The sequence below is a fragment of the Anguilla anguilla genome, chromosome 4, assembly GCF_013347855.1.
Source record: "Anguilla anguilla isolate fAngAng1 chromosome 4, fAngAng1.pri, whole genome shotgun sequence".
NCBI classification, from domain to species: Eukaryota; Metazoa; Chordata; class Actinopteri; order Anguilliformes; family Anguillidae; genus Anguilla; species Anguilla anguilla.
The window spans coordinates 46,781,955-46,794,868 of NC_049204.1; the positions used below are offsets into that span (position 1 = coordinate 46,781,955).

Consider the following 12,914-nt stretch of genomic DNA (forward strand, 5'->3'; position numbering starts at 1 on the left):
CTTAAGGCCTCAAACAGTGTAGTTTCAGAACTGAAATCCCATATATTTCCCAAAAAATATTAATAATGATTTATTTATCAATTGCTAATTTCACTCATGTCCTCTCAGAGAAGTTTTCAATCTATGGATTCATGTAATGTGGAAAAACCAAGAAATAAATCATCACACAATGGAAGAACAAAGCTATTTTTTCGAATAAAACTTTTTTTATTTGTAAAATCAACATGAGTTTACAACTTGACATCATAAACAGTTTTACAGGAACTTCGGTACAGTGCAGTACTACCACACAATGCAGCCAGACATATTTGGACTCAATAACGAACATATCAGGCATCAGAAACATAAAACATACAGTATGTGTCCTTATATCCATCATTCCAGGACAGCACAACTCGGCTTTTGCTTTTGTAAACAGTTCAGTGCCTATTGAGCATTGCAACAATCTCATGTCTGATAATAATCATATGTCTTATGATAATGAGCGCAGTCTCTCTTCTTGGAGCAAACAGTAGTCAACGCACAGTGCTGCCCCCTAATGGCGAACCTGAGCACTGTCACGCACCTGGCGGAAGTACCACAGCGACACAGCAAGTGTCTGAACTGTGAAACCGGGCGGGAAACCTCCATCACTGGCACTAACTAACAAAGGCAATCCGGGCACCTATTCAATACAAAATGCTTCAGGTTTAATTCACAACAGCACACCGCACCACACCGCACCACACTCTCTTGCGCTCATGATTAAAAAATAAAATAAAAACAGCGTCCTGCAGCAGAAACGTCCTGTGGAGTAAAAGTGATGTGAGAGAGGTATGAGTCTCCTCCATGCACACAGAGAAGAGCCTGTAGACAGAGGGAAGGTTAGAACTGCCAACACATGGAGAAGGAGGAGTGAGAGGGAGGGAGGGAGAGGGACAGAGAGAGAGAGAAAGAGAGAGAGAGGGAGGACGGGGAGAGAAGGAAAGAGAAAGAGGGAGGGGAGAGAGAGGGAGATGGATACAGAGAGGGTGAGAGAAGGGAAGAGAACGCGGGAGGGTGAGAGAAGGGAAGAGAAAGCGGGAGGATGAGAGAGAGGAAGGGAGGGAGGGAGAAAGGGAGGAAGGGAGAGAGGGAGAAAGAAAGAGAGGGAAGGTGAGAGAGAAAGACAGAGAGGTTGGGTGAGAGAGGGAGAGAAAGAGAGGGGGAATGGGGAAAAAGGGAAAGAAAAAAGAAGGAGGGGGAGAGAGAGATGGAGTGAGAAGGAAAGTGAGACAGAGAGAAGGGGGGGGGGGGAGGGGGGCAACAAGGAACTGCCTGGAGAACCTCACAAAATGAACTGGACATTTGATTCTGGTCCCAAACCATTAAACCTGGAGGAAAAGAAACAATGTGTGTGTGTTAATCCAGTTATCCTGTACCAAAGGAAATAAATGTTAGAATTCAGAAAACAAACCACAATGTCAAAACATGTGGTGAAGGCAAACCCAAGCACACATTCAAGTTTTTGCAATGGTTTGAACAATACAAACTATTTTTCAGACAGGCAACAACATAGTAAACATTCAGGCCCAACCAAGCTGAAACATATTTCCATATGTCAAAACAGCAGAAACACAATCCTACTGTTTACACTGCCACATAATTACATGCACCCATTTGCCTGCACGCAATAAAAATGTCGCAGTGAACACCCATCATTTATACATTTTTTCATGATATGTCTTCACCATATATAAATGTATGTTTTCCTAAAAGAACTTCTGGCAATTTGGCTCCAATTCTGTTGCATTGGCAAGCAACATTACCTGCCAGGTAGTAGGCTTGGGCACATAACATAACAGGCACCCCGTTGGAAAAACCTTGGCAGATAATGCATCCGTGTTAGCACAAAACCACAAAGGTTTGCTCAACACAAAACTCTGAAATCTAGGCCATTTACTTCCTTAAGCCTGATAAGGCAACTTACTGGGTACAGTACAGCAAAAAAAAAACTTGCCAATGGTTCCTATTTTTGACCAAATTTGACAAATTTTAAGCTTAATTCTTCTTAAAAGATACAGATAGGTCCAATATGATCCTGTTTTACATTTATAAGCAAGAGCTTATAATTATAAGTGTAATGATACATCACAACGTAAGCATTATAACCGCTTTTCAAATCCACACAAATCCACAGGATTTATGAGCTCAGCTTCCTAAGGAAAGCCATACTTCTAACAGACAAACATAAAGACCAAAGGAAGAACCTTTTTTAAATGTTTATGTGACTGCAACTTTGGTTAACCTCCAGTGAGTGAGATCAACGAACAAATAAAAACCAAAATAAATAACCAAGGGAAATAAAATCAAAACAAGTACAATCCAACAGCAACATGAAACAAAGCAATGTAGAAAAAACTGTCTTAGGGTTAAAAAAGGACTCTTGCCCTTAACTATCATATCCTGTTAGCGATCTTACAGTATGTGAAGCCGCTATGTTACAGGACTACAATGGAACGGTACATAGAACAAACACGTTAAAGAAACAGTCGAAAGGCTGTATGAACTTTGTCGCCCCCTGCTGGTGTTCCCTAGAAATGACAAAACCCTTCACTTTCAACAGTGCAGTTGACATAAAACCGTCATTTATGACGGATGTCTTCAAGCGTACATAGGCACGCGCTTATCTTATTTTATCATTTTAATTAACGATTACTCCTCAGAAATGAATGATAAAACTATGAGCTAAAACAAAAGAACTGTTTATCACGTGTGTTTGGATAAAGCAGGAAAGCCTTCCATATGCAATGTTATGCACCTAATTATGTAACTAGTTGAAGAGAGGGGGAAAATAATTTAGTCACTGGCCTAGCAGTAATCTGAAACACAAAACCTCCTCGGTTAAACTTGGGACAGGTAGGATGGTCTTGAGACCACAGTAAGAGGAAATGGTATTCGGGGAGGGAGGGGTGGGTGAACCAATGCATTACCATAAACATAACCACAACTGGATGGTTACTGGCACAAAACCAATTTCAGGTTGAACACAAAACACACAAACACAGTAAACACAATTGTGGGGGCAAAAAAGGCGTTTGGCTTCACATACTCAGATTAACTCTTGTTTAGGCCAGTTTCCATTTTTTTATTATTATTTTTTTTAAACTTTCTCCCATTCAAAAATTGTTTACTAGGCCTATATTTCAGTCCTAAGCCAAATAATACATGTATTTATGTATGGTGCTATGGAACTTAATATTCATAGGATGACACATTACCTTTGTTAAAAAAAAAAAAAAAGAAAAAAGTTACACATAAGAACATCTATCAATAAGCAATCCAAAAACGGTTGATGCGCACTTACATAAATTCGAACAAAGTCCAGAACACTGATCAACAGAAACATCCTGTACATGAGATTCTATTTTTGGTAATGTATTTACATGATTACGAATAAACTGATAATGGTTGCCCCACATCTTCTAAATAACAAGATACTCTACAAACGTATCGCCCCTGAACAAATGTCACTCAACCTGGATAGCATCAGATTTCAATGCGCTTCTCTGATGCCGTTAATCATAGTGTCAGAACATGCTAGAAACAATTGTTGAAAACTGGCGTAAAAATGAAGGAAATTGACCATTTTGACGATAAGACAGTATGCCGCTCAAGTCTAAGTGGGATAGGTTTGGCTTACGGATCGAGGAAGCGGTTAGGCCTAAATTCTGCCACACCGCTTTTATTAGCAGGTGTGGCTAACCGAACACAGATGACTCAAGTTCTTTAATTCTACTCTGAAGTCCTTTAGTATGAGATCTACATGGAGACTGAGCCTCACGAATTAGAGCACCACTGGAGTGCTCCTTAAGTGAGTCTTCCCATCAAGGGACTAAGCTAAATTCAGTAACCATGGCAGCCACTCAGTTACACACAACCGACAGAGATGTTTAAGAGCAGCCTTAAACCAGGGGTAGGGGGACATCTATCTGCAGTGTTTATTAAAGGGCATCATGCAAGCTAGGAATCACCCTAATTCTATACCAAAAATGGGATTCTCCCACAGGGAGCTGGAACAGCAGCTTCACTGAGGAAGACACACGGAAGGAACAGAGGAGAGGGCTGCTCGTGATTCGCCATGATAGGGAAGGATTTGGGAAATTCTGACAGCGAATGAGAAGTGTCACATTTTCATGCTATACTTCAGTCACACGTTCTTCCCTTATTTAAACTGTCCACCAAGACGCAATATAAGGTTTGTGCTTCGGATCTAGACAAAAACTATACTGCCTCTTTTCACTATCGTGGGTTTTACCTTAAGACCAAATGAAAAAAAAAAAAAGTTAATCTACCGGCCAGTAGAGTTGATGAATTTAAGCAAAGCCAATTAACGCAACTTTTCTATGGAATGATGTAGTGCTCATGTTACAGTGTAATATTCTAAAAGATGAAATTAACAGAATGTATACATTCAGTACACAGCTGTATGTAGTGGAAAACAGAAGGCTGGTTATATTTTTTAAAAATGAACCAAAAAATACCAAAAAATGAACCAAAAATACCAAAAAATACCACAAAAAGCGACACGTACATAATAGATACTGACAGCACCATAACAAGCGAGTACTGCAAACTCACCTTATCTGCCCCGAATGATAAAATTAATATTTAAAAAACTTCCATGCATCTGTCCTCAGTTTTCAATGTAAAACCAATGTCTGCCTGAACAGAAACTTCACCCACATAAAAGCAAAAAGTCACTGTAAAACACCATAGTAAATACGAAAAAAGGGGATTTTCTATATATACAAAAAACAAAACAAAACAAAAAAATAGTACAGCCATAGAGATACATCAGCCTGTAGTTCTCAAAGCGATTCTAACTACACATCAAGGACAGCCCCACGCTGAGCACAGGTTCCCTCCTAAGAACAGCGTTCTGAGAAAGACCTGATCTGCACTCAAACCAACAGGTTTAAAGTTTGGCAACCACTTGAGATACAGCTGAGTGTGCTTTCTGAACCTCAAATTAATGAAGGAGGCCACTAAGACTCAAATAAAAGACAGTGCTCCCCTTTCGCCAGGATTTCCACCTAAAAAACTGACAGTTTCTTTTTCTTCAAAAGATAAACGATACCCAGACTTTGCATTATTACACCGGGAATATCACCATTCACAGCAGCTTTGATCAAAATGGCCACAGCGGGACGAAACAGCGATGGACGGCCTTCACAAACAAGCGCACCACTCCTCCTCCTCAACTGAAGTGAGTGACCCGTCACAAAATGGCTGCCATGCTTCCCCTATCTACTGAGTGGCTAGCCCCCGAGAAGCTCGCTCTCACTAAGGGCCGTTTGCACACTTTACAGCAGCGACGCCGCGTCCTGCACTGCTCTTTCACACCAGAAACACACAGTTTAATCCAGTCAGTTTGGGGCGGGGCTGTGGGGAGGGGAGGGGCGGGGCTGGGGGGGGCAGGGTCAGCGGCTCCGCGTAACGGGAACTAGAGGCGGAACTGCAACGATGGGGACAGCGCGGACGACGCTATTCGCTGTAACACATCCTGTCTGTCTATTTTCGGTCGGTGCTGCTAAAACTGCTACACAAATGAGCTGCTTTCTTTCATTAGACACTCTGCTAGGCTTTTCCCCCTTTGTTTATACAAGCTTCTAGAAGAAAAGAGAAATGTTACAGTCATACGCAAACATTCGATACTTCAGCAACATAACCTACCAATCACAGAAAGGCCCATATCAAGTGACTTGCAAGTGTGGTGATTTTGAATAAAAGCACAGATATGTACACCATGCAGGACTTTTGATTACTAGCGTAGCAGATGGCCCTAATAATCAAACTGTCTTCCTATGTTTTTAATTATTCACAGCCAGACTCCACACCGACACATACAAACTACAGAGAAGGCATACTGTCTTATCATAGCTAGCTTATTGTTTCATGAGTTAGTCAGATATAATAAAAACAATCTTGCAAATATAAACCACAGGAAAGAGCACTGTACCCACCTACTTTCGGAAGATAAATTTATGGCTTACATGTATACATATTCCCCACTAGGCGGTGCTATTTACCAAAAACTAACAAGTGGTCACAAGAGAAGCAAAGGAAAGAAAAAAACACGACTCTCAAATGCGATGTTAACTATTAAATGCTGCCCTCTACAGGACATGCAAGGCACTATGAAAAGGAAAAATGTGAAAGAGCAAGCCGTGCTCCCATTCACATCTCAAAGTCCCTAGTTGTAGAACCTTCTTTTTGCAGAAGGTAACGCCGTATTATGAAAAAACAACAAACGTCTCTGAACCAGTTGTAAAGAACGTGAGTAGGGCCAGTGTGTTGAAATGTCTAAAGATGAGACCAACCATTATCGAGTGTTATTCACAGTTTGTTCTCTACGCAGTGGGGCAGAACACACCAGTTCTTTAGAGTTCTGTGATAGCTGAGAATGAGTCTACGGTTTCCTGTCTGAGTGGCGTGCGGCCAGTGCTGTGTGTCACGCCTCACACGCTCGGTCACACTGACACAGTAAAAAGCACATACACAGTCTTCAAGTGTTCCATGGTCGCAATGCGCAGCGGTGCCCGGTCAGACAGCGCCCAAAACGCCATCCTTCCCCCGGGCCGTCCCGACAGGAAGCCGGCTGGTGGGCGTCGGCCAGCGTGGAGGCGGCACTCCCGTCGGGGTCCTCGACGCTTCTCCCCGACCTCTGCCTGCGGGCGTCCTCGGCGCGGGCTCAGCCATCGATCAGAGAAACATCGATGTGCGACAGGTCTATCATGTGCCTGTGTGGTGTGCACAGAAGCGGGCGGGTGAGCGACTGTGCTAGCATTCATTCAGCACACCGAGAGGCCAGGCCCTGGGAGAGCCGGGGGGTGGGGGGGGGGGGGCTTTACCTGTGGAAGCTCTGCTGGAAGCTGGAGGCGTGCTGGGGGTGGACGAATTTGGCGACGGCTTTCCTCTGCTGCGGCAACATTTTGAACATCTGCGCACAGGTGAGAGACAGTGAAGCGGTGAGAATTTCAAGGCCCAGAACACGGACACAGACAAAGCCTTCCGAAGGCCGGCTTCTTTAGTCACACCACAGGGTCCAACACACAGCGAAGCTGAGGAGGGGGGGGGGGGGGGGGTTTGAGCTGAAGAATGCAGCTCTCCCATGACTGAGGTGCATGTTTGCAGCCACCTGGACAGAGCGTGCAGGTTCAAATCCTAAGTGTGGCAAAGCAAAGCCCTGGAGCACAGAACTAGAAAGTGAGCAAAGTAAAAGTGAACCCTTGTAGACTTGGTCAACTCTTTTCCAAAAGTTAACTAAACTAGAATCCAAGAATACAGCACTGAAGCTACACTGTTCATTGCATTTACCCTCAACAAAAATGCACATTAAGCATTCACTATCACACTGAACTGAAATTTGGTTTAGAGTGATCGCACACTGGTGAAGGCCTTTGGTAATTAACAGTACAGCATGTACTTTCTGTGAATAGAGAACTGACAAATGACAAAGGTATTGTCCTGATCTACAGTCGAGTACAGTTGAGGCCAAAAGTTTACATACACCTAGGCTAAAGACAAACTCAGATTTTTACAACTCTGCACATTTCATTTTACCATACATTTCTTTTGGCAAGTCAGTTAGGGCATCTACTTTGTTCACATCAGAGGTCATTTTAAAACAATCGATTAGAGAGATTTATTTCAGGGGGTCAAAAGTTTACATACACCAAGGTGACTGTCTGTTTAAGATTCCAGAAATTGATGTAATGACTTTTTAGAAGCTTCTGATTGGACAACTGTCATAATTAGGAGTTAACTGGGAGTTAATTGGCACCTGTGGCTGTATTTAAGGGCCTACACAGACACTGCATCGTTCAGGAAGGTGGCACAAATTAACTCCCAGGGCTGAACGAACTTTGGTCTGAAAGGTTCAACTGAACCCCAAGACAACAACAAAGGAACTGGTGAAGGTGTTGGAGGCATCAGGTACCAACGTATCTACATCCACCATTAAGAGAATCATTAATGGCCTGAAAGGCTGTTGCACAAGGAAGAAGCCCCTACTCCAAGACTGGCATAAAAAAGCCAGAATGAAGTTTGCAGGTGATCACCAGGACAAAGACCTAGCCTTTTGGAGGAGTGTTCTCTGGTCAGATTAAACAATGGCTTAAAGACAACAAAGTGAAAGTATTGGAGTGGCCATCACAAAGCCCCGACCTGAATCCCATTGAAAATTTGTGGACTGAACTGAAAAAGTGTGTCCGAGCAAGGAGGCCCACAAACCTGACTGAGTTACACCAGTTCTGTCAGGAGGAATGGGCAAACATTCCAGCAAAAGTATTTTGAGAAGCTTGTGGAAGGCTACCCCAAGCATTTGATTCAAGTTAAGCAATTAAAAGGCAATGCCACCAAATATTAACAAAGTGTAGGTGAACTTCTGACCCCCTGAAAATCTGATACAGTACATCAAAGCAGAAATAAATCTGTCTCTTAGCTATTATTTTAAAATGACCGCTTATGGAAATAAAGTAGATACTCCAATTGACTTAATACAGGAAATGTATGGTAACATGAAATTGTTGAGATAATATGAATGTCTTTAGCCTAGGTGTGTATGTAAACTTTTGGCCTCAACTGTAAATACTGTGTGCAAAGAATAACATTTTATTTAAGGATTTAAATTAAGCAATGTTATATGTTAAGCTAGTTTATATGTGACAGATACAACAGTAATGTAGTCTTCTAGTGTTACCAGGGTGGTCCTCTAATGCAGTATAAATTCTGCAGCGTCCGCAACTAATTTCAAATAACTCTAAATAATCCTCTTTGCACTTTTTATAATTTACACCCTAAGGAACAAAGGAAATATCCTACTTTACCTGTCCGTTATAATTTTGCAGGCGATTTTCCCCCCAGATAAAAATAATACAATAAAATGCTAAAACCAATGTTTGAATACTGATATTAGCTCTCAAATACTTCTACTCAGTTTATCTAAGGGATTACATTTTTAGCACACATTTAAAAGAACAATTTAAAAATTGTGAGAAACTAGTTAAAAAGATGAGAAACAATAATAGCATCACTGAATAACAGGCATGTCAAACACAAAAGTATTAAAAGCAATCAAGCTATCTAAATATTTAATATCGTTAGAATTCAGGAAGGACAGGGAGATGGGGACGATCACATCGCTGCAGTCACCCTGGACATTTGGGACATCACAGATTAACTGGGACAATCAGGGCAAATAAGGGATATCAACATTGACTTGATACCATGATAATTATAACCAAACTGAAAAAGGAGGTCACTCCATGTCAGTGAAAACCATGATTCATAACTTTTGGAGGAGTTTGCCTGTTAACTTCAGCTGTGTGTGTTACTCTGAGAGCTGAAATGTTAGCCAATTAGCCAGTCCTACCATCTGCATTCAGACTGTAGGATAATCTATTGAGCTCGACAGCAAGCTAAATTGCGCTGGGGCACTCCTTCCCATAATTATGGGCAAACTCACATTATTTTAGGGAAACACGATAATGGAAATAATAGAAATGTTTTGAAAAATCGATCATGTCAGATGAAGCCCCTCTCTGCTTTGTTTAAACCCTTCTGTGTGGCACGTCCCGACGCAGAGCGCACCGTAAGGAGAGCAGCGTCAGCTGTTCACAGCCGGTCAGCGCACAATCCCATTGGCCTTAAACGTCAGCGCGAGCGTGCGGGTCCAGCGCCAGAAGCGGACGGAAGGCGGGTGAAAAGCAAGGTCTTTTTACACATTAGGAGAGCGCTTCATATTCCAGCCAGGGCAGCTGGGCGGGGGTGGGGGCAGGGGCAGGAGAGGGGGAGGGGGCAGGGGGGTAATCCAGGCTGATGGCGTCGGCCTTGGCGGGTGGGAAGGCTGCTGACAGCGCCGGGGCTGGGGGTGACCCTACCTGAATGGGCCCGATGGACTTGAGCAGGTTCTTGAGCTGGACGTCGGTGGTGGACGACGAGAGGCCCTCGATGGACACGGTGCAGGGGCTCTGCCTGCCGGCCGCGCCGCGGCCCCTGCCCATCTGGAGCGCTCCCGCCCGGCCCCGGCCCTGCACCACCACCTGCCGGCACACACAGGGCACGCCGCCAAGTCACGCCGCCGCGCTTCAGATGAACTTGAGCGCTCCGCCGCGGTTAACCCCGCCCCCCCCGCACGCGTGTCAGAACAGAGCGTGACCCGGAGACGCGCGTGCCGAACGGAGCCCGCGGGCAGGGGGAGGGGAAGGCCCCGCCCCGCCTGTTCCCGCGGTAACGGGCATGTGAACTCGTCCGGGCGTAATGGGTCCCGACCCGCGCCGTCACGTTCGCTGAGCGCGCCCGCGGCGACGGGTGCGGGCAGAGCCTCGACTTTGCCGAGGGAGCCGGCGAGCGTTAGCTTACCTCACACCGTTTCCCGTTCGCTCGTTAGCCTGCTGAGTTATCACAGCCGAGAGACCGTTAGCGTATTAGCTCGTTTAAAAGAGCCCACGGCCGCTCGGGTCTGATACTGGGCAGCCCGAGCCCACTGGTAGCCAGCGCCGCTAGCCTCTGCTAAAAGCACCGCGTGCCGCTGCCTCTGCGCGCTGCACGCGCTCGGCTAGCTTTGATTTTGGGACTCGAGCCAATTCTTTATTTTCCAAGCGTTCATAAAGATCTCATCAGGATACAGTACAGAATCAGAAGCTGGTCTAATGAGCGGTACAACCGTACGTATAAAACAAGGGGTGTTCTTACGAGCACAGCAGAAGTAATTAATGTGAAGTAGTGTAACAGCTCAAGCATACCATTTAAGATTTTATGAACGCTGTAACTTTATTTATGACGAGAAGGGCTTTTTATGAAAGGTTAAGATGGAAAAGTGTTTCCTTATTAGCGCCATAAACGCAGTAAAACGTGGTAAAGGGTGGTTTTGTGTGAGCGCTGTAGTCATTTCTTCAGGTCCGTGGGCTGCGTGTCTAAGTAAATGGAGTTATTACGCACAATGTAACAGTATGTGAGGTCAAAGTGGTGTCGTGTGATCACTGCAGTAAACCCTTCAGTACTGTGCTCAGTAAACAGGGCGGAGTTAAGACAGTGCTGCACTCACCCGGTTCTGCTGGGGGGGGCCCATGCCACCCCTCCCTGCGTGAGGCACGAGCTGCTGCAGGTTGGGCTTGGGTGCCTGGAGCTGCTGCAGGGGGGCGGTTCCCATGGTGACCTTCCTGATTGGGGCCTGTCGGAGCGGCGGGGGTTGCCGGGGAACCTGCTGGATCCTCTGCTGCTGCGGAGGAGGAGGTACGGAGCTGGGCCCATCGGCGGCCTCTGAGCCCTGCAACCCACAGCACAGCGCTCAGAGAGAGTCAGAGACACACACAGGTACATACACACGCACGCACGCACGCACGCACACACACGTACACCTGTACTCTCAACAACACAAGCAAGTGAGCTTCAAAAACGCAGCCCGGTTCTGGCCGCTTGCTCTGGGCACACAGAGACGCGGCTCAGATTGAATGGTGCTCTGAATTCTGTAGTGTCTGCGGTCTTTTGGGGCTGATGCAATACTAAAATTGAAAAATACTACAATCAGAAAAGACTAACAAGTTTCTCTGGAGTGTGTCCAGTCATGTCTCTCTAGAGTGTGTCCAGTTGTCTCTCTCTAGAGTGTGTCCAGTCATGTCTCTAAGGAGTGTGTCCAGCCATGTGTCTCTGGAGTGTGTCCAGTCATGTCTCTCTAGAGTGTGTCCAGTCATGTCTCTCTAGTGTGTGTCCAGTCATGTCTCTCTAGTGTGTGTCCAGTCATGTCTCTCTAGTGTGTGTCCAGTCATGTCTCTCTAGTGTGTGTCCAGTCATGTCTCTCTAGTGTGTGTCCAGTCATGTCTCTCTAGTGTGTGTCCAGTCATGTCTCTCTAGAGTGTGTCCAGTCATGTCTCTCTAGTGTGTGTCCAGTCATGTCTCTCTAGTGTGTGTCCAGTCATGTCTTGCTGGAGTGTGTCCAGTCATGTCTCTCTAGTGTGTGTCCAGTCATGTCTTGCTGGAGTGTGTCCAGTCATGTCTCTATGGAGTGTGTCCAGTCATGTCTCTATGGAGTGTGTCCAGTCATGTCTCGCTGGAGTGTGTCCAGTCATGTCTCTCTGGAGTGTGTCCAGTCATGTCTTGCTGGAGTGTGTCCAGTCATGCCTCTCTAGAGTGTGTCCAGTCATGCCTCTCTAGAGTGTGTCCAGTCATGTCTCTCTAGTGTGTGTCCAGTCATGTCTTGCTGGAGTGTGTCCAGTCATGCCTCTCTAGAGTGTGTCCAGTCATGTCTCTCTGGAGTGTGTCCAGTCATGCCTCTCTAGAGTGTGTCCAGTCATGTCTCTCTGGAGTGTGTCCAGTCATGTCTTGCTGGAGTGTGTCCAGTCATGCCTCTCTAGAGTGTGTCCAGTCATGTCTCTCTGGAGTGTGTCCAGTCATGTGTCTCTGGAGTGTGTCCAGTCATGTGTCTCTGGAGTGTGTCCAGAGCTGTCTCTTTCTGGAGTGTGTCCAGAGTTGTCTCTTTCTGGAGTGTGTCCAGTCATGTCTCTCTGGAGTGTGTCCAGTCATGTCTCTCTGGAGTGTGTCCAGTCATGTCTCGCTGGAGTGTGTCCAGTCATGTGTCTCTGGAGTGTGTCCAGTCATGCCCCTCTGGAGTGTGTCCAGTCATGTGTCTCTGGAGTGTGTCCAGAGTCGTCTCTTTCTGGAGTGATATCATTACCCCACTTGACAGTCTGTCTCTCCACCTGGCCGCTCAACGATTTTTAGAAAAATAGTAACACCTGAGGGCTCTTATCTCAACCCCGACTCGTATAATCTCTGCGTCAGTAATTAAACTCAAACTGAATTACACCTTGACAGCTTCCAGTTAATGACTGATCATCACAAACTGCCAGATAAATTTGCCTCCATATTCACACATTAGTCTGAAATGGAGCAGC

The 12,914-nt window shown here is 45.4% G+C and overlaps 1 protein-coding gene across 1 annotated transcript in view; it reads right to left on the reverse strand.

Annotated features, from left to right (window-relative positions):
• Positions 1-6,581: 6,581 nt before the first annotated feature.
• The window catches only part of rbm33a (RNA binding motif protein 33a), a 50,574-nt gene continuing 44,241 nt past the window's right edge, over positions 6,582-12,914 (reverse strand). The window contains 4 exon segments of the mRNA XM_035413582.1: positions 6,582-6,761; positions 6,873-6,961; positions 9,903-10,064; positions 11,069-11,290. Coding sequence (XP_035269473.1) covers positions 6,713-6,761; positions 6,873-6,961; positions 9,903-10,064; positions 11,069-11,290 — 522 coding nt within the window. The 3' untranslated portion in view covers positions 6,582-6,712.